Source organism: Paroedura picta, chromosome 2 (assembly GCF_049243985.1).
Source record: "Paroedura picta isolate Pp20150507F chromosome 2, Ppicta_v3.0, whole genome shotgun sequence".
NCBI lineage: Eukaryota > Metazoa > Chordata > Lepidosauria > Squamata > Gekkonidae > Paroedura > Paroedura picta.
The window spans coordinates 140,156,893-140,182,180 of record NC_135370.1 but is presented as its reverse complement, the minus strand read 5'-3'; the positions used below and the strand labels follow the sequence as shown (position 1 = coordinate 140,182,180).

The 25,288-nt window shown below is 40.1% G+C and overlaps 1 protein-coding gene across 5 annotated transcripts in view; it reads left to right on the top strand.

Annotated features, from left to right (window-relative positions):
- The window catches only part of NOVA1 (NOVA alternative splicing regulator 1), a 171,570-nt gene that overhangs the window by 96,756 nt on the left and 49,526 nt on the right, over positions 1 to 25,288 (top strand). For all 5 annotated transcript variants that reach the window (XM_077323000.1, XM_077322998.1, XM_077322999.1 and 2 more), the window contains exon 3: positions 24,944 to 25,110. In XM_077323000.1, the coding sequence (XP_077179115.1) occupies positions 24,944 to 25,110 (167 nt within the window). The remainder of the gene's footprint in view (positions 1 to 24,943; positions 25,111 to 25,288) is intronic.

The following is a 25,288-nucleotide window of genomic DNA, read 5'->3' as shown; positions in this document are numbered from 1 at the left end:
CGGGGTTTAATCAGGATTTTATGTTTGTTGTAAGAGATTGCTTTTACTTGCCACGAGCCACTATGTGGGATTGGCGGGTTATACATGGAAATATAAATAAAAATAAAATAAAACGTATTAGAATGGCTAAATCACTGAAACTGTACTATATGTCTTTGGACCCAGATTCAGATGACCTACTTATGGATATTTTATACTGAGCTCTAGCTCAGTAGCACTTTCATTTATTTAGGAGACACGTGAAGCAATATTCCTTCTTTGGTCCAACCCATAATCTTCTAGGAAATTGGAGAGTTTATATAAAAGTGCAAGGTGGGGAATTGTGGCTTCTTGTCTAAACATTCCAGGGCCAACTCCATTATCTCAGTGGTCCTTCTAGGGCAGATTCACTGCTTCCTGTTAGATAAAACGGGCAGAAAAATTAACTTAATGGCCTGGAAGGTATATTCTTCAGCAGCCATGGGCCTTAGAGTAGCCAATCACCAGGCAATCATGGGGCGGTACCAAATGTCCCTGCATGATAGGGTTTTGCTGTTGTTAGACATTCTTCCTGCTACACAAAAACCACAGGTTAAAACCATTGTAGCTGAAGATATGAAACTAGCAAAGCAGCAACTTAATGCTGCCAGATTGGCAGCCATGCAGGATCAATGGACACATCAGTGGTGTGGGCACATCAGGACTGTGGAGGATCTTCCCTTTGAGGGAAAATAATTTTTCTGCAGACATACTGGTGACACGAAGGAGAAAATGTGAAAGTATACCTTGACAACTAAAACCCCAGGGATAACATCAGGAACCTCTCAGTCATCCAAAAACAGGTACTGGAGGTTCTAGCAGAGAAATGGAGACTTCAGACCATTTAGATATTTGGAGCTGCACAGCCATTCTTATGTTCCTGCCCAAAGACACGGATTCTCCCATGGAGGTAGGGGCAGGTAACTGAAATTATACTGCAAGGGATACTAGTTCTAGGGCTATGGCCCAATGACTAGGAAAGTCCTAGATGTTTGACCAACGGTTATCATTATTTGTTTCCATTTGGGAATTGTTTTCTGACTGTTGAGTTTTAAATATAATAAAATATGGTTATTATTTGGAATTTCATTCCTTACCACTGTACAATAAACTCCCAATTATTGTTCAGATTTTCTGATGTGAGAGGTGACTTATCTCTTTTGTAAAGGGGCAATAACATCCCTAGGGAACTCTCCATCTATAAAAGGTTTATATTTGTGCTATGTTGTGATTGACAAGAAAAGGGGAAGGTAAAAGTCCTATCCTGAATTTGTTACAGCTTAATAAGTTAGTAGGTCCTCCTAAATTTTGCAGATCTCCCCCCTTTTGTTGAAGAACTTGTGGTTTGCTATTGTGGATCTATGCACATAACAATTCACCCAAACTGTAGGAAACATTTGTACTTCATTTACCATTTGGTGCATTATGAGTTTATGGTTTTTCCTGCTGGTCTTGCCTTGGCCCCCAGGGTATTTACCAAGTGTGCAATACTGGTAGTGGAACACTTAAAAACTCAGGGTGCATTATTTATCCCTATCTCGATAACTGGTTAATGACAGCGGACATGGCACAAGGCCTGCAGGAGGATGTAGATCAGACCCTTACTAACTCACAATCAGCGGGTTTGATTATTGAAATATGGAGAAATCAATAACTGTATAATCGATAGAGGTTATTGGGACTGCTCTGGGCTACAGATTGGCATTAGCATCCCTTCCTTAGCCTACAGCATGAAAGATCAGGTCTCTGGCTCTTCATTTCTTGAAGACGCACTTCCAGACTGCTTTCTCAATTGAGCCGTTATTGGGGCATATGGCCCCTACAATGGTGGTGAGGCCATTGGTGCGATTGCACATGAGACTTCATAAGTACAGATTTCAAGACATTTTGAGTGTTCTGGGAAGCTCAGATGGATCAGTCTCTCTGTTCACAGCTGAGTCCTTAAATTCCTGGCTTGGTGGATCTCACATTTGAACTCAGATTGTGGTATATCATTTGGTCAGCCACAGTATGACCTACAGATCTATATGGACACATCACCTTCAGGATGGTGCAACCATTGTGGTCATACATTGGCCCAGGGGACATGGTCTGTCTCTGAACATGATTTATACATCAGTTTATTAGAGTTGAGGGTGATTAAGTATGCTCTTGCCTCTTTTTCAGATATTATCTCCAACCAACACATGCCTGTAGCCTCTGATAATACAACCACAAAATTCTGTATCATCAAGCAGGGCGGAATTGGCTCCCTCCAACTATGCCAAGGAGCCATAGAAATCTAGCATTGGGCAGTAGCTCACCATATAGAACTGTCCACTTTTCATGTGTCAGGAATATTCAATACAATATTCAGTTTGGAGACCCAGTTTGGTGTAGGAGTTAGGAGTACTGATTTCTAATCTGGCATGCCGGGTTCAATTCTGCACTCTCCCACATGCAGCCAGCTGGATGACCTTGGGCTCGCCATGACACTGATAAAGCTGTTCTGACCAAGCAGTGATATCAGGGCTCTCTCAGCCTCACCCACCTCACAGGGTGTCTGTTGTGGGGAGAGGAAAGGGAAGGTGACTGTAAGCCGCTTTGAGCTTCCTTCGGGTAGAGAAAAGCAGCATATAAGAACCAACTCTTCTTCTTCAATAGCCAAAAAAGCAGCAGGCACCTCGTGAATGCACATTCCACGCACATATTATAGTTGCCTTATATATCCAGGAAATGGGGTACACTGAGAATAGATCTTTTTGTCTCCATGAGCAATGAGATGTGCAAAACGTTTTGTTCATGACATGACCAGATGCAAACTCTTTTGGAGATGCCTTCCAGAGAGTTTGGTCAGGGTCCCTATGTTACTCATTTCCATCCTTAGGTCTGCTAGAAAAAATAGTGACAAAACTAAAGGCAGGCTACTCCCACAGTATCCTTCTGCCCCCCTTCTGGCTGAGACAAAATTAGTTTCAGCTCCTGTAGTCCTTCTCAAGAGGTTGTCACATTCCCCTCCTGATGGTACCAGGTTTGCTGAGGATAGGTACATTTCTCCACCCATGGATACGGAGAATGCACTTGGCAGCATGTTTGGTTCGACGAGGGAGACCTTAGATGATGAGGTAGCTGCAGTTATTGCAGTGACCTGTAAGTTTTCAACAAGATGCTCCTATGGCTACAAGTGGCGCCATTTTCAAGAATGGGCTACGTCAAATGTGTTTACATTTGGTTTTGTGAATGATGTTACACAAACCATTTGAACTGATGGTGACTAAAGACTTTCTTTTTTTTTTATTCAAGTCCCTAGTTTTAGTGATAGATACTTTGTCAAGTCAGGGGAACTTGGCAGAGCTTTCATGTGACCCTTCCCTTTCACCCAGTTTTTTAGGGATAAGGTAATACTCCACCCTTCCTTGGGGTTTCTGACCCAAATACCTTCTAGGTTCCATCTAAGAAGGGCCTTAACCCTCTGAATCTTTTTTCCCTTTCCTAAATGGAATGCTCTTGAGAGCCTCTTGTGGCGCAGAGTGGTAAGGCAGATGTCTGAAAGCTTTGCCCATGAGGCTAGGAGTTCGATCCCAGCAGCCGGCTCAAGGCTGACTCAGCCTTCCATCCTTCCGAGGTCGGTAAAATGAGTACCCAGCTTGCTGGGGGGTAAATGGTAATGACTGGGGAAGGCATGCAGGCCATCTAGTCCAACCCTCTGCTCTACGCAGGATCAGCCCTAAGCATCCTAAAGCATCCAAGAAAAGTGTGTATCCAACCTTTGCTTGAAGCCTGCCAGTGAGGGGGAGCTCACCACCTCCTTAGGCAGCCTATTCCACTGCTGAACTGTTCTGACTGTGAAAATTTTTTTCCTGATATCTAGCCTATATCGTTGTACTTGTAATTTAAACCCATTAGTACATGTCCTCTCCTCTGCAGCCAATGGAAACAGCATCCTGCCCTTCTCCACGTGACACCCTTTCAAATACTTAAAGAGGGCTATCATGTCCCCTCTCAACCTCCTTTTCTCCAGGCTGAACATTCCCAAGTCTCTCAACCTATCTTCATAGGGCTTGGTCCCTTGGCCCCAGATCATCTTCATCGCTCTCCTCTGTACCCTTTCAATTTTATCTACGTCCTTCTTGAAGGGAGGCCTCCAGAACTGCACACAGTGCTCCAGGTGTGATCTGACCAGTGCCGTATGCAATGGGACTATGACATCTTGTGATTTTGATGTGATGCCCTTGTTGATACAGCCCAAAATGGCATTTGCCTTTTTTTTTACCTCTGCATCACACTGCCTGCTCATGTTTGGTTTACAATCCCCAAGTACCCCAAGGTCTCGTTCACACACAGTGTTACCTAGAAGTGTATCCCCCATCCAGTAGGCATGCTTTTCATTTATTATTTATTCATTCATTCATTCATTCATTCATTCCTGGATACAACGGGCTTTGCCCCTAATCTAAAAATATAACTGAACTGACTTGTAAAGAATCATACTATTGTATGAGTCCCCACATGAGTTTGCAAGACGAAAGAATTTGGTCTAGTATACATTAAAAATACATCTATATTGAAATCAAAGATAAACCCCAACACCAACAAACTTGTCCTCTCAATACTCTACTTGAAGCTAAACAAGATAGATGCACTTAAGCTGATTTGTTTTACTGAACAAGTATGAGCAATACTCGATAGGAATAACACAATACATTTAATAACCTTTTGCAGAAAACAAATGTATTTTCATAGCCTTCCAATTATTCCTTCCCCTGTCTAATTCTCTGTACTATTGCCAGGCACCGCCCCTCTACAATCATCCAATGAAAAGAGTAATTGACACATAATTGACTAGCTCTTCAGAAGGCCTCCAATTGTGGTTTCTTTAGTCACAAGAAACTGCTCTTGCAGAAAGCATCCTCCCTAGGAATTAATAAAGTTTTTCAGATTAAAAAGACATTTGCATGTGTGTGTGTAAAGAACTAGCTGTTAATGATCTGTGTACAAATAAAGGTCTATGCCTTACATATGACAGAGAAAGATAATACTGTGATGAGGAGCAGTCTTCTGCATCCTCGCCTGCCACACCATCCAAAATAGAAATCACGGGACTGACAGGGGGAATAGTCAAAAGCGGGACATTTTCCCTTTATTGGCACTGGACAAGCCTCCCCTGAGAAGAGTCCCTGCATCATAAGAGAAGAGGTGGGCCTCCCACTCCATGATGTGCACCCCTCATCCACATCCTAACCCTCACTTGAGCCCAACCACAAATTTGCACTCTACTATTTATCTTGTTGGGGGAAACAGAAAAGGAGTTTGATCTATGAGAGAGAGAGCAGTCACTCTCAAACTCTCAATTCAGTCCCAGTGGATAAGTCAGAGTAGGCATGAGACCTATAAATCAGGGGGTTTTTAGGAGGGAATATCATTGTCTGTACCTGCTCAGAAAATTATATATACCTGTTTTCATTCTGTGTAACTCTGATCCACGGATTTAGATATCCTCAGATAGGGGGCACACTTTGGAAATAGTATATGACTATGTCCAATAGGGATACAATTTTTCTCCTTTTTTCTGTCTTGTCAATGCAATAACTTACGCTGAGAGAGTGACCAGCCAAAGTGCAGTCAATAAGTTTAATCACTGAGAAGGGATTTGGATTCAAATATTTCCACTCCTAATATGACATTTCAGCCTATACTCCACATTGGATTTTTCAACTATTGATTTTATTTTACCTATACAAATTCTCATTGTAAAAGAATGTAATGTATGTAAATAAGATACATAAAACTGATAATGGAAGACTGATTTTCACCCATTGGGACAATAATTGGTTTTCTATACAAATGAGACGTAATTGGCATAGAGGATCTGTATGGATTTTGGCAAAGTAGAGAATCCAGTAGAGAATCACTAGTTAAAGCAGGCCTTGACAATTTATCTTTGGACCAAAGAGCCAGCCCAGACATTAAAGAGCCCAGATATTAAGGAAGTTTAGTGTTGCCGTTCAGTTGTACATTGGGTTGTCATCTGGCCTGGAGAAAAATGCCCTATCCTTTTGATCGCGGATTAATGGGGTGTTATTAATCAGTTAAAGTCATTTACCTTCATACCACAAAAAGTTTTAAGTCTATTTCCACACATTAAGAGACAGGATAGTTTTTCTTCATACTAATTTGCAACTCTAAATTCAGCCTATCAATTCCCACTCAATGAGGTAAGAATATCACTGAATTTTGAAGATCAATACCTTTACTGAAGTTTGCTCAAAGATCTAGAATGTATTCTTGTATAAGGTGAAGAGTTGCTTCTTGTATTAAGACAAACAATAAAGTCCATTGTATATGAAAGACAACTGGCTCTAGAAAAAGTGGGTGAGTATCAAACCTTTTTCCTTTTAATTGTCACTCCCCCATTGCCAAAAACAATCCCTTCCCATTTCCTCTCCCAAAAGGAAAGCTTAGCAAATATTTACTGGGGGATGGGTGGAAGAGAAGACTGCAGTTGGCCTCAGACAGCCTAGAGAAAGGAGGGATTGCAATATTTGCTGGGGTATGGGAATGCAGGCTGGGGCAAGCGGCAGCCCAGGCCTGGATTCCCTTGCCTCCCCACACCTCCCCAAGCATGTCCCCCCACTAATTTTCAAATCAGACTTCATCTCACATGAGTTGTACAGAATACACACGTCTGGAATTGCAAAGTTCAAATCTGACAAAGTATACATGCCACAAATTTTGTTAGTCTTTAAGAACAGTTTTCAGTTTTTCAGTTATGTGAGGAGCAAACGTAAAGTAAAGGAGGCAATAGGCCCACAGTTGGGTGCAGATGGACAAACTCTAACTAAGAAAAAAAAAGGGAAATGTTCAGGAAATGGAAGGAAGGACAGAGTTCTAAAGAAGAGTACCTACAGGTTACTAGGAACTGTAGATCAATCATCAGAAAGGCCAACGCTGAGAGTGAGCTAAGATTGGCCAGGGAAGCTCACTGTAACAAGAAAAGGTTTTCCAGTTATGTGAGGAACAAACGTAAAGTAAAGGAGGCAATAGGCCCACGGGTGCGGATGGACAAACTCTAACGGAGGATGCAGAGAAAGCAGAAAGGCTCAGTGCCTATTTTACATCTGTTTTTTCCCACAGGTCAAAGGGTTTAGGCACATCTAGAGATGGCAGTAGCCAAGAGTTACTGTCTGGGTGGCAGGTTGACATGGACAGAGAGGTTGTTGAGAAGCATTTAGCTGAACTGGATGAGTTCAAATCCCCTGGGCCGGATGAAATGCACCCGAGAGTGCTCAAAGAACTTTCCGGAGAACTTGCACAACCCTTGTCCATCATCTTCGGGACCTCTTTAAGGACTGGAGATGTCCTGGAGGACTGGAAGAGAGCAAACGTTATTCCAATCTTCAAAAAAGGGAAGAAGGATGACCCGGGAAACTACAGACCAGTGAGTCTGACCTCTGTTGTGGGTAAGATAATGGAGCAGATATTAGAGGGAGCGATCTGCAAACATCTGGAGGACAATTTGGTGATCCAAGGAAGTCAGCATGGATTTGTCTCCAACAGGTCCTGTCAAACCAACCTGGTTTCCTTTTTTGACCAAGTTACAGGTTTGCTGGATCATGGAAATTCAGTTGATGTCCTTTACTTGGGTTTTATTAAAGCTTTTGATAAGGTTCCCTATGATGTTCTGATGGATAAACTGAAGGACTGCAATCTGGATTTTCAAATAGGTGGATAGGGAATTGGTTAGAGAGCCGCACTCAAAGAGTTGTTGTCAGTGGTGTTTCATCAGACTGGAGGGAGATGAGTAGTGGGGTACCTCAGGGCTCGGTGCTCGGCCCGGTACTTTTTAACATATTTATTAATGATCTAGATGAGGGGGTGGAGGGACTACTCATCAACTTTGCAGATGACACCAAATTGGGAGGACTGGCAAATACTCCGGAAGATAGAGACAGAGTTCAACGAGATCTGAACACAATGGAAAAATGGACAAATGAGAACAAGATGCAATTTAATAAAGATAAGTGTAAAGTTCTGCATCTGGGTCAGAAAAATGAAAAGCATGCCTACTGGATGGGGGATACGCTTCACTGTGTGTGAACAAGACCTTGGGGTACTTGTGGATTGTAAACCAAACATGAGCAGGCAGTGTGATGCAGCGGTAAAAAAGGCGAATGCTATTTTGGGCTGTATCAACAGGAGCATCACATCAAAATCACAAGATGTCATAGTCCCATTGTATACCGCACTGGTCAGACCACACCTGGAGTACTGTGTGCAGTTCTGGAGGCCTCACTTCAAGAAGGACGTAGATAAAATTGAAAGGGTACAGAGGAGAGCGACGAGGATGATCTGGGGCCAAGGGACCAAGCCCTATGAAGATAGGTTGAGGGACTTGGGAATGTTCAGCCTAGAGAAAAGGAGGTTGAGAGGGGACATGATAGTCCTCTTTAAGTATTTGAAAGGTTGTCATTTGGAGGAGGGCAGGATGCTGTTCCCATTGGCTGCAGAGGAAAGGACACGCAGTAATGGTTTTAAACTACAAGTACAACGATATATGCTAGATATCAGGAAAAAGATTCCACAGAGTAGTTCAGCAGTGGAATAGGCTGCCTAAGGAGGTGGTGAGCTCCCCCTCACTGGCAGGCTTCAAGCAAAGGTTGGATACACACTTTTCTTGGATGCTTTAGGATGCCTTGGGCTGATCCTGCGTTCAGCAGGGGGTTGGACTAGATGGCCTGTATGACCCCTTCCACCTCTATGATTCTATGAACATAAGAGAAGCCATGTTGGATCATGGCAGTGGTCTACCTAGTCCAACACTATGTGTTACACAATGGCCAATACCCAGGTACAATCAAGAGGTCTTTTAGTGGGGCCAGAACTCCAGAAGCATCAAGAATACAGAGTATCACCACCCTAGACATCTATACATTATGGCTAATAGCCACTGATGAGACTTCTGCTCCATATATTTATTTAATCCTCTCTTAGAATCATAGAATAATAGAGTTAGAAGGGACATTACAGGTCATCTAGTTCAACCCCCTGCACTATGCAGGACACTCACAACCCTATCGCTCATTAACTGTAACCTGCAACCTCCTTGAAACTTCATAGAATCAGCCTCTTTGTCAGGTGGCTATCCAGCCTCTGTTTAAAGATTTCCAAAGATGGTAAACCTACCAGCTCCCAAGGAAGCCTGTTCCACTGAGAAGCCGCTTTAACTGTCAGGAACTTCTTCTGGATGTTTAGATGGAATTCCTTTTGAATTAATTTCATCCCATTGGTTCTGGTCTGTCCCTCTGGGGCATGGGTAGTCAAACTGCAGCCCTCCAGATGTCCATGGACTACAATTCCCAGAAGCCCCTGCCAGCATTCGCTACCCAGGGGTTTCTGGGAATTGTAGTCCATGGACATCTGGAGGGTCGCAGTTTGACTACCCCTGCTGTGGGGCAATAGAGAACAACTCTGCTCCATCGTCTATATGGCACCCTTTTAAATACTTGAAGATGGCTATGAGATCCCCTCTTAGTCATCTCCTCTCCAGGCTAAACAGACCAACCTCCCCCAACCTTTCCTCATACGTCTTGGTCTCCAAACCCCTCACCTTTGTTGCCCTCCTCTGGACACGCTCCAGTTTGTCTACAAGTTGTCTTGACATTGTCTATGCTTGTAGCCACCACCAGTTCCCTCAGCCGTAAATTCTCCCCTGGTCTCCTGAGGCCATCTGGTTGGGTGGTTTTCTCTGCTATTGCTAGGGAGGCAGGAAACAAAAAACTCCTCCCCTTCCTGTCTCCCTTAGCAGAACCATACATCCTTCTTTTGTTTTTCTCCTGCCTCCAGATAGATGAGTCGAACAGAGAGCTTGGCTTCTGTTCTCTTTACTACATTTAAGAAAAATTCTTTTTTCCCTTCCAGTACTTAAATTTTTCTGTTATTTTTTCCTTCCCTATTTTCTTCTTCCTCCACTGATCCCCCCCCCCACACACACCTGTCACTCTCTTTACTTTCGCTTTCTGTCTTTGGGCAAGGTACCATTGTGAGGATTAGAAAGTAGGCTGGGAGATGGTGGAAAAGGAACTTGACAATGAGCTACTTTCAGGCTTGGACCTGAAAGTAGCTGCAGCGAACCTACTGGAGTTGTCGGACCCGGTGGATTGTGCCCTGCCTGGGGTGGTACCAGCTTTAGCAACTACTAACAGAGCACCAAGCCTCAATAATATCACCAAAAGCTGAAGAGGCAGCCGTAAAGCCAAGACATCTGACGGAACTCTGCAGCAGCCCCGGTGACCCATTTGGTGGTACAGCGCTGTTGGAACCAGTCAAACTCTAAACCCAAATGGGCTCTCTGGGGCATCTGGTAGAAGAGGAGCCCCAAGGATTGGACACTGGCAGTGCTTCTAGGCATATGATTGGGGGACTGACTGCCTGCTGGTATGTCCCCAGAAATTGAATCTGTTTAGTGCAGCAGATGCGGCATTTGTAGACAAGTCCTGAAACAAGTAAAGGAGGCAGACTCTTGCACACCTGGGACCTAATATTACCCTGATATGTCCCAAGCAGATGGCCTTATAAGACCAGGGGAGAATGATCCCTGGGACTTCCTGTGAAGGGTCCTTCTCCATGGGTCTCATGAAGCCATCTTTCCCTCCCAGAATCGGTCTGTCTTTACACTTACATACAAAAAAAGGGAAGGGGTTAGTTTATATTGTTGTTTATAAGGCTAGATTATCAATTGCAGGTTCCTTCCCTTGTCTCCCTTCTTTTCCTTTCCTTGAACTTGTTCTGGAGCGTTATTAATTTTTAGTTTAGTGGGCTCCAGAAGTTTCTAAACTGAAAAAGCAGGGATAGTTTTGCTAAGGGAGACAGGAAGGGGAGGAGTTTTTGTTTTCTGCCTCCCTAGCTACAGCAGAGAGAACCACCCAAGCAGATGGCCTCATAACACTCTTCACAGTGAGTACCAATGGTTGTTCCACAAGTTGATTATGCTTTGGCTGAAGAAGTATTTCCTTTTATCTGTTCTAAGCCTATCACTCATTAATTTCATTGAGGGCCCACAAGTTCTTGTACTGTGAGAGAGAAAAATTATTCATTCTCTATCTTCTCTATCCTATGCATAATTTTGTAATGCTCTATCTCCACTCTATGAGCCTCTTGTGGCGCAGAGTGGTAAGGCAGCTGTCTGAAAGCTTTGCCCATGAGGTTGGGAGTTCAATCCCAGCAGCCGGCTCAAGGTTGACTCAGCCTTCCATCCTTCCGAGGTCGGTAAAATGAGTACCCAGCTTGCTGGGGGGTAAACGGTAATGACTGGGGAAGGCACTGGCAAACCACCCCGTATTGAGTCTGCCATGAAAACGCTAGAGGGCGTCACCCCAAGGGTCAGACATGACTCGGTGCTTGCACAGGGGATACCTTTACCTTTACCTCCACTCTCGCTGCCCCAGCTGATCCTCCCAGGACTGTCTGTGGCGGCAAGAGCCCACTGCATGCAGATCCTGGGGACAGTTTCTGCTGCAGCAAGGTTTGAACCGGCTGCAGCAGTAGCTCTCTCAGCCAGGTCTGCATACAGTGGAGAGAGACCTCTTGGAGTCAAGTCTGAGTCCATTTATAGGAACTACAATCCCTTGAAATGCCTCTGAATCAGTTCACTGAAAGCCGGAGTAGAGAAGGCATTTGCCTTCTTAATTCCAGGCTGTAACTTCTTGCAGCTTTGGAGATCTTGATCCCTTTAAATGCCTTGGTTTCAGTTCATTACAAATTGCGAAGACTCTTGGCTTGAAGTCTGATTCCAAGGCATTTAAGGCATTTCAACTTGAAAAAATACTGTGTTTTTTGTTTTGTTTTTCATGCCCCCTACTGCAAAGATTGGGAAGCTCATCTTTATTTCCTTTCTGAATTCATATTTGATGTTACTTAGAATCATAGAATCATAGAGTTGGAAGGGGCTGTACAGGCCATCTAGTCCAACTCCCTGCTCAACACAGGATCAGCCCTAAGGATCACTGTATGTAACTTTTCACTTGTCACTGTATGTAACTTTTCCCTGATAATTAGAAACGAAAAGCAGCCTTAAGAAGCTGCAAATAAGAGTAGACAAACAATGGAATATGTATGTCTCTCATTCAGCCTTTTTTCTGCTCATAATTGCTTGGAGGGAATTAGTGGAAGAACAGCCAGAGGGGAAAGGGTTAAGAAACCCTTGGCTTCTGCTGTCAAATATATGTTTCTGTATTGACATATTCACGAACACACAAAACAGTCATATTGCATCAGTTTTACAAGTTATACACATTCATCTCTTCCATGTAAAGGGGCTTGATCTTATTTTGCCTGATGATGCTTGTTTGAATTTTAAAAGAAGGTGTGGTTTTGGTTTCTGCATCCATTTGCCTGTCGTAATTGATGATAACAATCTCTTAAGGCATGTTCCTACATACATAATCAGATCCCAACAGAAACTGAGGTGTTGAGTATGACACTGGAACAAAGACACAGAATAAATTCTGTTGTTATCAGCCACAAGCAGGTGTCTGCTTCCCAAATAAATAAATAGTCCCCCCAGCTATGGGCAAACGAAAAAGAAGTAAAAAACATTAAGAGGTGTTCCAAAATGAGTTTATTATAACCTAGGTGTAGTCTGCACGGAGCTTTTATTCCAATCCCAGGTCAATTCTGTCCTTGCCATCTCCACTGAATGCGATTTCCAGTTTGATTTTGTCCTATTTAAATTTTCCCTCTGCAACAAGCATGATTGATCCGGAGTGACTCTACCTTTATCCTGCAACATCATAGAGTGGATATAACCTTCAATATTTGAAGAATCAGATTGAGAAAGCATGAGAAATCATGCAGAGCTCTAGCTATTTTGAATTTGTTCCTGAACTCCATGGTAGAGAAGACCTGATTGGCCAGGGCGTCAGTTCCTGGTTTCCATGCTTAAAGGATAAGCCCTAACTAGTCCTAAAGGAGAAGCCCTAACTTTTCTCAGCAGAAGCTCCAGAAGCCTAAACTTCTCTCAATAGAGATTTGCCTCTTGATTTTTTTCTCCCTCTTCTGCTGTCTCCAGTCCTCTCCCCCCCATCCCCATTCAAGAAAAGAAAGAAAGAGGCTCCTGCTGCACTTGGCTCCCCCCTGCCCTTCTGAGCTTCCCTAACCATGTGCAGAACACTTTTCTGTTTCAGTGGGTAGGGGGAGAGGAAGACCCGAGTTCTAATTGATCTGGATTCAGCAGGATCCACAATGGAATAAACAAAGTAAGTGCAGACTCTGCTCTAGTCTCTTTTGGACTCAGATTGTTGACCTTACAAAAGAACTTTGGGCCATAATAAACTTGTTTGAATTTTTTACCCCCTTTAAAAAGAGTCTGTTTATGAAATTCAAAAAGGCATTATAAAGTAATACGCTGCTAATAAGAGAATGAGTTTTCATAAATGATCCAGATTATTTATAATGCAAGTACCTATTCTACACATTTTTTGTAAATTGATTTGAGCCATCACTGGTATATGGGATATAAATCTCAGAAACTAATAATAGTGTGCTTATTCTAAGAAATTCAATAAAGAAACTTGTCAGAGTTACTCTCTCTAATGCCCTAGCTTCAGTGATTGTTTATTAAGAAAAAGGTGCAGTTTCTGCTCTACATGTTTAAATTAGAGTCCCAGTGCCCCTTCGGTTTTGTATTATATTGTGTACATCTAAGAACCTGAAAATATAAAGATACTTCTTAGACAGCTTTCAAATTATATGAAATGGATAAGCAAAAAGAAAATGTACTTTTGAATGTTATAAAAGCTTTAAGACAGTGTGGGGGGAAATGTATCCTTAATTATGCCTTTCGGAAAGCTGTGATTGAGTGTATTTGAAATGTGCAATATAAGAGGAGGGCAGTGCATAATAGAGAAGGCATGTTGTTTCAGAGTCAGCAGTTTTTCTACCAGAGCAGCATTAGAATTCCAAGGATGGTGAAAGCAGTTTAGTGACTCAGTAATTAATTGTCAAGTATTCATATGCTGAAGCAGGTTTTGCTTTCAAGATATAAAGTGCATAGTCCTAAAATTATTGGCCAATATTTTCTACATTTAGCTGTCTTTAAGGAAGGAATAAGAGCAGGGCCAGGCTGAGCACTTTTGGTGACCTGACCTTCCTGAGGTATGCTGTGAAGCAACTGCCCCCACTTTGGAAGATGCCATTCACCCTCCTAGCCACCCCATCTACCTGACAGGAAGTCACCACAGCCAGCAGAGGACACTACCCTTATCCTCTTCCTCAAGTTCCCAGCGGTGTGGCATCCCTACTAACCTCACTTCTTCAATTACCACAGACACAGCAGCACCCAGTATCCTCACCCCCCCCCCCACTACCATGACAGGAAACCACTGCCTGCTCTTCTCCTCTAACATGGTGGTGAAGGAAATAAGAAGAGAGCTGGCTGGGCCTACCACTGTTCCCCATTAGAGGAAGGCATCCCCTCAACTTGGAAGCCATAGTTGAGGGAGAGTATGAAAGAAGGCTTGTTTACTCCTTTCCAAGCCTCTGACAACTAGTGAATTAGTTCCTCTGGATAAATGTTCCATTACAGCTGAAATATGAGGTGAAGTCTCAGGATTGAGGAGAGACATTTTGTTAAGAGTATACAGCAGGTTCCAGTCCCAGTTCAAAAATAACATGATCCCTTTGGGTGTTTTTAAAGTCTGCTAAATCTGCTAAATCCTGGTTTATTTCAAGAAATGATTTCTTATCAAAGAGAATGAAATTCCACTGGGTTGTAACTAGAGCCCTCATTGTGGAAAAAACGTATATATGCCTGGATTATTACTATGTCTTGCCTCACAAAGTCATTGGCTATTGGAATTGCAAGTCGCTAGTAACATCACTCCCACTAGAAATGCAGAATCTGTATAATCTAGGGAAACCTCTCACAGATTATACCTAATCTTGTAGCCTAGAAGAATATTGCATGATGATGTTCTTATCCAGTCATTACTCCTCAGGCCACATAGCATTACAAGAAATCCATTATGAATTACTTGATCCACTCCAGAATTTAGACACAGAGGAATGTTTGCCAATGGCTTTGTGAGGTATTCCTGCACTTAAATCTGAGTTTTGAGTTCAGGAAAGCTAATTAGCATAATGCATTGTCCATCCCGTTCCCCCGATAATGATTTGCCAAAAACATTCTACAAAATTACAAAATTGCACAGGTTCTTTTGGATTTGGAGACAATCATTAGAGGTGCTCTAACAAATGATAGTATGCTTACAACAGTAGGTAAGGATCATGCACACACACACACACAAATGCCAACCAATGAAGCTGACCTGGCTGTCTCCCTCTCTCTTTGTCCCCTCCTCCTTGACTCTGAGGCTTTCTGTCAGATATCATGGCATGTCTTCCTAGCTATGAGTGAAAGGGGAGATGATGTAATGACACAGTCATAATATTGTTGGGTTTGTAACTGGGTTTTATATTTTTATAAAAGACTGTAAGGAAGATTTGAAGAGAAAAATGTACCCCTAATTCCATGCAGAATCAACAAAATTTGACACAGTGGATGCATCATAGTAATGCATTTTCCTCAGTTTTAGCAGTCATTATATATGTTAAAATAGATCTACTGCCAAAGTGTCAAAGAGTGTGTATGGTATATGGTTTTTCATAAAAATTAGTTCAAAGTTGCATTTATAATTAAATGTATTTGTTACAATTTCTCAGTGGATTATTTATGATTTAACAAAATGAACAAGAATGCCAAACAGAGAAATTAAGCTGAAGCCCTCACTTCATTATTTGCAACTTCATTATTATTGCCACCACGCCTAGAACCCCATTCAGGGTTAGAAAGACTTGCTTCTCTCCTCAGTGGTAGCATTTGTTGTTTGTCTCCATTATTGAAAGTATTCTTTTTAATTGCCGTGCTGTCAAAGCCCTCAGAGTAACATCCTTTATTACTTGAAGATGCATGGTTGTTTGCCTCCTATGCCTGATATCACTAATAGCTATACCAGGCTCTGAAAATCTATCATCCTGATGGTATAGAGTCTAACTCTACTTACCCAATGACTATAATGGAAGATTAGGGTAATGGTTTTGACCTAATGAGTACTTGGCAGAATCTAGAATTACCTGTTGCAAGCTTGTTGAAGACATCTCCATCCTGCACCTTCTGTGGATAGATGTAAATTTTCACACTTAGTCTGGCATACTACATAGCTCAAATATGTTTTGTTTTATTTTGTGATGTTTTCTCTTGTTAAATTATTACAAGGCTTTGCCATATGTATTACATGTACATTTATTTATCCTGGAAGCAACACTTGAAGTTTAACTTGTGTTTATATGAAAGGGAGCTTCACTGATTACTTAATTGGGGGGGTGGAGGATATTGGTTAGGCAGGAATAGATGGGCCTATCCAAATTAGTTTTTTTTTCTTTTACTTGGCAATAAATATTTGATTCTGTGATTTGATAAATGAGCTGAAATTTGTACATTACTTTCAGATTCCAGATGACTACCAGAATAATACATAGTTTCTACCAAGTGTTCCAATCCATTCTATTGTTTATATTTCTCATGCCTGGTTTACCATCATCAGTATTGCCTTTTTAACTTCTTGTCCTTGAAGACTTTCTTTGTGTGTTTCCTGACTGTCTTTTTAGTTTGGGGCATATGCAAATGTATCTTTATCCTTTGTCCAGTGCATGGTTTCATATTGAACTGAAATCTTGATTTTGTTTACATTATATGACTTTGGCTTTGTTTGAATCTGTAGAAGGCTCAACAAGTAGCTGAACAGAAATTAGTATTGTGTTTGGTGGTGGTTGTTTTTAAGTCTCTAAATACTGATAAAGTCTCATTTTGTCTATAGATTACACCTTCGGGTGCTGAGTAAAATATGCCTTTATTTTCCTAATTCCTTCCCACCCAGCCTCCCTTTACAGCTTTTGGCTGAATAGTCTGTAATGAATTCAGTTGTAATTTTTTCCCTCTTGTTTAGTAGCTTTCTTTCCAATTTCAGTCTCCAAAGAAGGCTTTGGGGTTTTGGCTTCAATTTGATGTGTTATATATTAATGGTCATTTCTCATTCAATAATCAGTTTGTGTCTTATATTGATTCCATCTGATGATTCAGCAGAGTTAATAATTATCTGTATTTTGGTGATTAGTGTCTTATGGCATAATTAACATTGCTCTTGAATAGCAAGCATAAATTCTCACATAGATTTTAATTTAATTTTTTTAAACTCACTTTGTTATTTACAGCCCACCTTTCTCACAAGGACTCAAAGTAGCTTACACATAGTAAGTTACGACAACGAAATGTGACATTCAGGAACCAATTCAGGAACTAATGCAGAAAGAACAGAAACATAATATTAGTATTCACATGACGCAAAGTCATGTGACTTACATAAGTTACATAAATCGGATCCTACTAACAATAAGCCATACACAGCAATATGGACCCCAGTCCCTATTAATGTATTCATTTGTAAAACTATTTTGTACAGTTCAACCCTATTACCTATGCAGAAAAGCCCTATTGAATAGTAACATTTTGCATAGTTTGTGGAAAGTTAGGAGAGTGGGAGATATCCAGTCCTCCTCAGGAAAACCATTCCACATGGCAGGAGCATTCCTCTGCAAATTCAAGTAAAGCAACTTAAAAGTTAGCTGCCTCCTGCCAGTTCTATCATGTTCCCTGCCATGCACCAGATCCTGGCAGCCAATACCATGTAACTCATCCACAGTTTTCACAGAGGGGGAGGGGGGAGGAGAGAAAGTTGAAAACAGGGAGGCAGATAAAGGAAAATTAGCAGGTGGGTGGAAAGGACTAAAGGAAGCCAGAAAGGGGGAAGCATCTATGATGTTTTTGGGAAAGAAATAGAGGGGGAAAGGAAATAAGTCCTTTGTAAATGCATGTACCCTGCTAGTATTATATTATCCTAATCCTAATCCTTTATAATCTAATTATATTTTGAAGGAAATTGACAACATGGAACTTTCATTTGATTTAGCAGTTTCCAGAGTATATCTCTAAAAATGTGACTTGAGTAAATTTCTTAGAATTGTGTCTATATAGCCTTATCTGTAAAGCATTTCCAAGATTTTATGTAAGCTTTTAAAGTGAGCCGAGGCATTTCTGGAGAAATATTTTTCCTAAGAGATTTGACTAGTTATCACTCTAAATTACAAGATGCGTCAATTCTTACAAAATTTAAAAGCATTTTTACTATTCAGCTGGTTGGGCTTTTTTCCTTTAGTAATTGTGTAGGAGGCAGTATTGACAAAGGCTCATATTACTGTAGCATGGCATAAAAGCTGTAATTGCAAAATGAGATTTTTATTTTAAAAAACTAAAGTGTATATGTTCATCTAAAAGTTCTTTGCAGATGCCGTAAAAATATTCTGTTTTTCCTTATATGTACAGCTCTACATTGATAAACATAACGACTTGTTTATTTTCTGTAGTGAATTTTAAATTAGTTCATGAAAAAAGTGAAAATAGCAGTTTGTTGTAACTATGTGCCTATATGACTCCAGTGGCCAGTGAGAGAAAAAAAATGAAAAGAACTGCCAACAACAACAGCATGAATTCACTTTTGGAGAAAAAAACTGTAAATGATGTCATTCTTCTCTAGGAACCCCCAGAAACACTTGTCATTTTACTCTATTGTGTTAGCTTTTTTGTTTTTGTTTTTTTCAGTTTCACATTTTTTCCTTTTTGCAATCCAGTCTAAAAACTTTTACTCAGTATCTAAAGCATGAAATATAGTTATGTCTGACTTAAATTCATATAGGACAGTAAATATAGGTTGCATGTCATTTTTCAGAATGAACATCAGTACTAACATACATTCATCTTTGGAAGCTTCATTGAGATGTTTCTGTGTACTTTCAAATTAATATGAGAAGACTTTGAGACAGTAAACTTATTATCACTTTGTGCGCTGTTAAAATATTAATATATCTGTGTGGAATGGGTATGTGTGTGTAGATTTATGTTACTCAGAAACAAATATCTTGACAAGTTAAAACTGTTATAAAATTTATGATAAAAATGTCTTAATCAATTGCAAATAAAAAAATCAGTTTGGCGTTTTTAAAAGATTTGTTAATTTTGACTTCCATAATTTTTGCAAATGGAAGACCTACAGTGTTTATCCCTCAGCCCCTAAAATGCCATGGCAAAATGGTGCTATGTCTCTAGGTAACCATGTACATTTGTATGGGTGGCAGTGTGTATACCTTGATTTTATCTTAATAGACATTAATATTTTACCTTAATATACATTGATACACTATGTCAGAGATGTATTAAAAGAAATTCAAAGGATTGGCAAGTCTTTCAGCTTTTTCTACTATTTAGATTATAGTGATTTTTTATGGCCTGATTCTAAGTCTTTCTGCACCAGCAATTTTTTTTCATAGATTATGCTTGATGTCCTGCCACCATGAACTTGCAAAGTGTGATGTTTGAGCTATTCTGGTTGGATGATACAGTATTGCATGTGCATTTGCCAGTAACATATATATAGGATTAAATTTCCAGTTGATGCAACTCTAGAGATGATTATGTAATACATTGCTTCTTTTGTATTTATTTAGATAGAAGGTTGATGACCTTTTGATAATACCCCAAATGCATCTTTTTATTTTAGCTACTTGTTTGACAATTTGTGTTCTCTTTTAACATTTCTTCCTAGGTGAGCTGGCAGTCATACAACATGGTGAAGACAGAATTGTATTTATCTTTCCAGCCAATTCCCTGCCTATTTCTCTCGGTTCTCAAGACACCTTTTGTCTTACCTCTCTTGCAGGCTTCTGGCCCTTTGACTTGTTTTACATTCAAGCAAGAACCATTTCTTTTCAGTATTTCCAAGATACATTGCCCTGTGCTTACATAAGATTTTAAGCCCTCTAAGTGAAAAGCAAATCAATTCTATGTTTTAGATGGGTCCTTTCAGTACAGCTATCAAATGCAAAGTAATATACTTTGTATTGAGGATCTTTATACCTGCCCAGAGAAGTTTTGCCAGATAGCTGGGAAAGTACTGTTTGTTGCTGTTCAACAGCAGCTACCCAATGAAAACCAGTATGATGTAGCAGTAAGAGCATCAGAGAAAGGTCTGGGAGACTCTGGTTCAAATTCCCATTTTGCTGTAGAAGCTCACTGGGTGATTTTTGGTCAGTCACATACTTTTAGTCTGACCTACTTACTGTACAGGTTGTTTGAGAGATCTGTTATGATGCCAGGAGATCTCCAGGACCTATCTTCTGGTTGGCAACCCTGAAAGGAAAGGGAAGCAGTACAAGAGGAGAGCTCCTTGTGGGTTCCCACTTGTAATAACTAATAGGAAAAGTGGAAGGAGCACAGAGTTGCCTGGGGGAGAATGTTAGAGAGGAAGATACAGGGAAGGACATAAGATAAATATTTGTAACAGTTCCTCCCTAGTTCAGTTCAGACAGCTATCTGAACAGTGGTAGTTTTCAGATAATGAAATAGCTGTTCCATATGTATAGAAGCATAGGTACCAGGTGGCAAATATTTTATTTACTCAGCTTTTATTTAGTGAAAGTTTAAAATGATCTTACATTCTGTCAGTTTTAGTCAAACAAGTAGCAGTGATTTCTACTTAACTAAGCTTGGGATTATGATGTCATATGATATGTTAACCAGTCTTTTTAAACATTACATCACACAGAATACCTGCAGTTTGATAAAATGTTTCTTTGGCTTCTGAATTGTTTCCATTGTTCGGATAGTGTTCATCCTTTTAAGTGCTCTTTGTGTCAGATCCAAGATCTTCTATGTAAACTGATCCGTGTTTTTGTATAAATGTGTTTTGACTGAGAAAAAGACACTTGCATTAGCTTCATTGATCAATCCACATCACTTCCCATCATATAGTAGACAATTAATACTTCAGCCAAAAGACTCCCTGGTGTACATACTTGGAAGTAGATCACTTTACACAGGAACCACAATAGTTCTGTAAAAGAAGAGCATGTAGAAAAGGGAAGTGTATCCATGGAACAATTAGATTTGCATTTCAGGCTTTTCTAGAAGATTATGGCTTTTTCTTGTTACATATATAATTAAAAGCCTGTTAATACACTGAGATAGGTTTTAATATTCATTGTTCTATTTATTTATTTATTTATTTATTTAATTTGCATTTGTTTTCCACTCAGGGCAGATTACAGTAAAATACAAAATAGAAATTTAAATTTTAAAATACTAAAACTAGAGAATAAATACTTAAATTGCCCAAGACCATCTCTCATATGGGAGATTACGGGGGGGGGGCACCGAAAGGCCCCCTTTTTTGCTATATGCAGTTGATGTATTTCTGGCAGGGAGGCTAGTGGTTCCAGATGTCATTAAGGTCCCACAGTGCTCTGATCGCGTTCAGAAGAACGTTTCACCAGGGTCATGGCCGAAGATGAGACTCATTTAATTTTGGACAATTAATGCTATTGTGAACTTGCTGTTGAAAATGTTTATTTCGATTTAAATAAATGGCACGTAAACGGTAAATAAGTACCAGATTTCACAATTCAACACTCTCACACAAATTATCGTTTCAGATGGTCAGTGTGTTGGTGTGTAGTAGAACACCTAGAGGAGACTCCAGTAGTGCTTTAAACACTAACAAAGTTTTGTAGGTTTAAGCTTTCCAGAGTCAAAGTTTCAAAGGTATAAATTACAAGAAAACAATAATGGAAAGTGGATTTCAGCCTATACAAAAGTGCCTCTGTAAACTTTAAATTAGATATGTCATATCTGTAAGAGGCAATATTTGTGACATAACTGAGTTTTTATTCTGTTTTTGCCACAATCTGAGGTTTGGCATGAGGGCTCCTTAACACCATTAACTAAAAAGTCTGCTTAAAATCTGTGTGTTTCTTCCTCTTTTTATTTTGTAACATCTGGTCTGATGAAGAATTCTGGGGATTTCAAAAGCTTACACCCCATGGTGTGGCCTTGGGAGAAGGTGTTACATGAATTGTGTTGTTGGCTTCTTCCCTCTGAGGAGTACTATTCCATAATATTATTCTCCATTATATCCTGAAATTGTAGACTTTTAAGGAAAACATTGGGCTTTGTGTTCTATTTTATGTCTTTTGTTTATTAGCCAATTCATATTAATAAATGGCAGCTTTGGAACATGTTTATTAATTTGAAGTATTTTTAAGGAGCTATTTTTTCCTATTTTCATAGTTATTGTAAACAAAAGAGATTGCCTTAACATTATTTTCCCTTTGTAGTTAAAATAATTACTGCCATTTCTTCCTTTCATTACCATGGAGTCATGTTACCTTTTGTGAAGTAGAGATTAGGCTGAAACTTCCTGTAACCATTTTCACATATGTGAAAGGAAAGGAAATTGTCACTGCCCAACTGTCAGAGTAGTCTCTTAAGTACTGTAACCCACCATGAGCCAGCTAGTCTGGGAGCAGCTAAGGAAGGAAGGAAGGAAGGAAGGAAGGAATTTTTATTTGTTTGTTTCAATTTATTACAACCATGCCAGTAGTCTAGTTATGGTACTTATTTGGTTTGAGGTGTTTTTTGGGTTGGATTGTTGTTGTTAGTTTGTGATAGTTTGGTTTTAGCAGAATAGTGATCAGTCACACTAGCAACTGCTTGTCTGGGGCATGGACAATATCTTGTGTTGTACAAGGTTCTATTCCAATTACTTGTTAGCCACTTTTCTTCCCACAGTTCAACAAATGTGTTCTGAATTTCACTATCGACAAGCTCATTAAGATTTGATGCACTTATTTTGGAGCACAGTTACCCTTGTTCATAAACTGGTGCAAGATGATGATCATTTTTTTTTCATTTGGAATTCTAAAATGATGTGCTAACTGGTAATGTTACTTTAATATATTGGATTTGTGTTATGGCAGGGAGATATACCTATTGATGTATGTCAGCTTTAGTGTATAACTTCCAGTGCAAAATTGGAGGGCAGAATAAATTGGAGCCCAACTTTCTTTATATATTGTGTATTTAAAATTTGGCTCAGTGTATTTATCAAAGGTAGGTATTAAATTCTCATATCTAATGTTGCATGTCTTCACTCCTCTTCCTTCCTGAATCACATTATTGTAATGTGTTTGTATAAACAGGTATAGGGATCATTTTCTGGGTATTGAATATTCACCTTGTGGAGTGAATTTCCTATTCATTTTAATCAGAGTCTATTTACATATGTATATATGTTTGTACACATGCACCAGGGCTACTAGAGGTATGTTGGACAGATGTCTGCATCACCCATTCTGCACACATTGGATAATGCACTTTCAGTGTGCTTTTGCAGCTGAATCTGCCAGTGTGAAACAGGAAAATCTACTTGAAACTGCATTATCTAACGTGTGCACAATGTGGTCTATGTATGCAAGTAAATACTTTATATTGACATACAAAATATACATGATAAGATTTGTTTGCAAAAGTTGCATTAGATAATGAATCTCTAATGATAAGCATGACAGAGAATCATAGAATCATAGAGTTGGAAGGGGCCACACAGGCCATCTAGTCCAATCCCCTGCTTAACGCAGGAACAACCCAAAGTATCCTAAAGCATCCAAGAAAATTAGAGTTTGAACCTTTGGGAGAAAGGTTCCTGTTCCTAGTCATCAGAAGATAACTGAGATCTTTAAACTCTTCAGTGATATGCAAGACTTTCTGGCAGTGTTGAAGGGGTTTGATATACTTAGGAATTTAGAGCAATACCTGGAAACACCAGCATCATGCAGATTTCTTAATTCACTCAATAGCCTTATATCCATGGCTCCTGCAAAGTTCTCATAAAATGAGGGAGGGCAAACAAAGAACCAAAAAACTCAACAAATGGTAGGCTGTGAAATTTTTCAGATAGCTGTCTTACATCCACACACACATTAACAGACATAATCAAAATATGACAAAATTACTGTGATTGCTATTTGACAATAAAACTTCTGAATCCATGTATAATTTCTGATTCAGCCCCAGATGTTCATTCTTGAGATTCACAGTGGCTTTGTATGTGTTGCCATCCTACAGCTTTACTTAGGATTAGATCCAAACTAAATTTTCCATCAGCAGAGTAAGACTTACTTGCTCTGCATATTCAGTGAAGGCCAACGATCTCCCTAGGACTAGGAGACCTAGGAAATGATTTGGGGGGAGGGGCGTCTAGGGGGTGGAATAGTTGATATTACCACTTTAGTATGCTTGTCAAGGATAAAATTTAACTGAGTTCTTTGGGAGAAGGGCAGGATTAAAGTGCAGCAAAATATTACTATGACAAAATAGGAATAAATAATGTTTTCAAAATATTTTAATAAACAGCAAATAGGATTCAAACCAGAAAAATTGGGTTTCCACTTTCTTGCCAGGCAGCAGGAAATCTCTCACCCCTGACTCCCATTTCCTACCACAGCTCTGGAGGCCAGTGGGAGAATTTTTTAAAAACCCTGATGGGAAATCCTAGAAGTGATGTTAGTAAATTCAACTATGGAGTTTCCAGCAATTCTTTTAGTGAACTGATGTCACTTCCAGGTTTTCCCCAATCTCCATATTCAGTGTTCAGTGTTGCTTCCCACATAGATGGGCTCTTCTGGTCCTCTTTTCTGCAACAACCAGTCTTGCCTACTGAAATTCTCCTTATAAATTAGAGGCTCTCAAGACTCATCAGGCTCAATTAGATCTCTCAAAAAAAAACTGTTCTACTTTTATATGCAAAGGAGTCAGTCCATTGTATGAGTTCATAGGCATCCCTTGATCCAGTCATTGTATTTCCTAGGTTTTCTCCCCCACCTGCTTTTTCATTTGCACAGACAGGTGAAACAAGGTGAGGCAAAGGGCGACAGTTTACTAAGTGTGTGGATTAAGTTGACATTTTCAAAACAAAACAACAAAAATGTGCTTTCTTTGTTTCTGAAGGTACTACAGAGCGGGTGTGTCTGATCCAGGGAACAGTGGAAGCACTAAATGCAGTTCATGGCTTCATTGCTGAAAAAATTCGAGAAATGCCTCAAAATGTGGCCAAGACAGAACCAGTTAGCATTCTACAGCCTCAGACCACCGTCAATCCAGACCGCATCAAACAAGTGAGTTGAGAAAGGAATAAGCTGCTGTTGTATAACAGTTCATTCAAAGAATCCCTAAGAAATTTAGCAGTTAAGGCATTCATATTACCTGTGTGTTGCTATTAAGTCATCTTTTTAGCACTTACAGCTATCTGCAGTGTCTCCTTCACTATATGAGAAATGCCTAATTTTAAGGCTG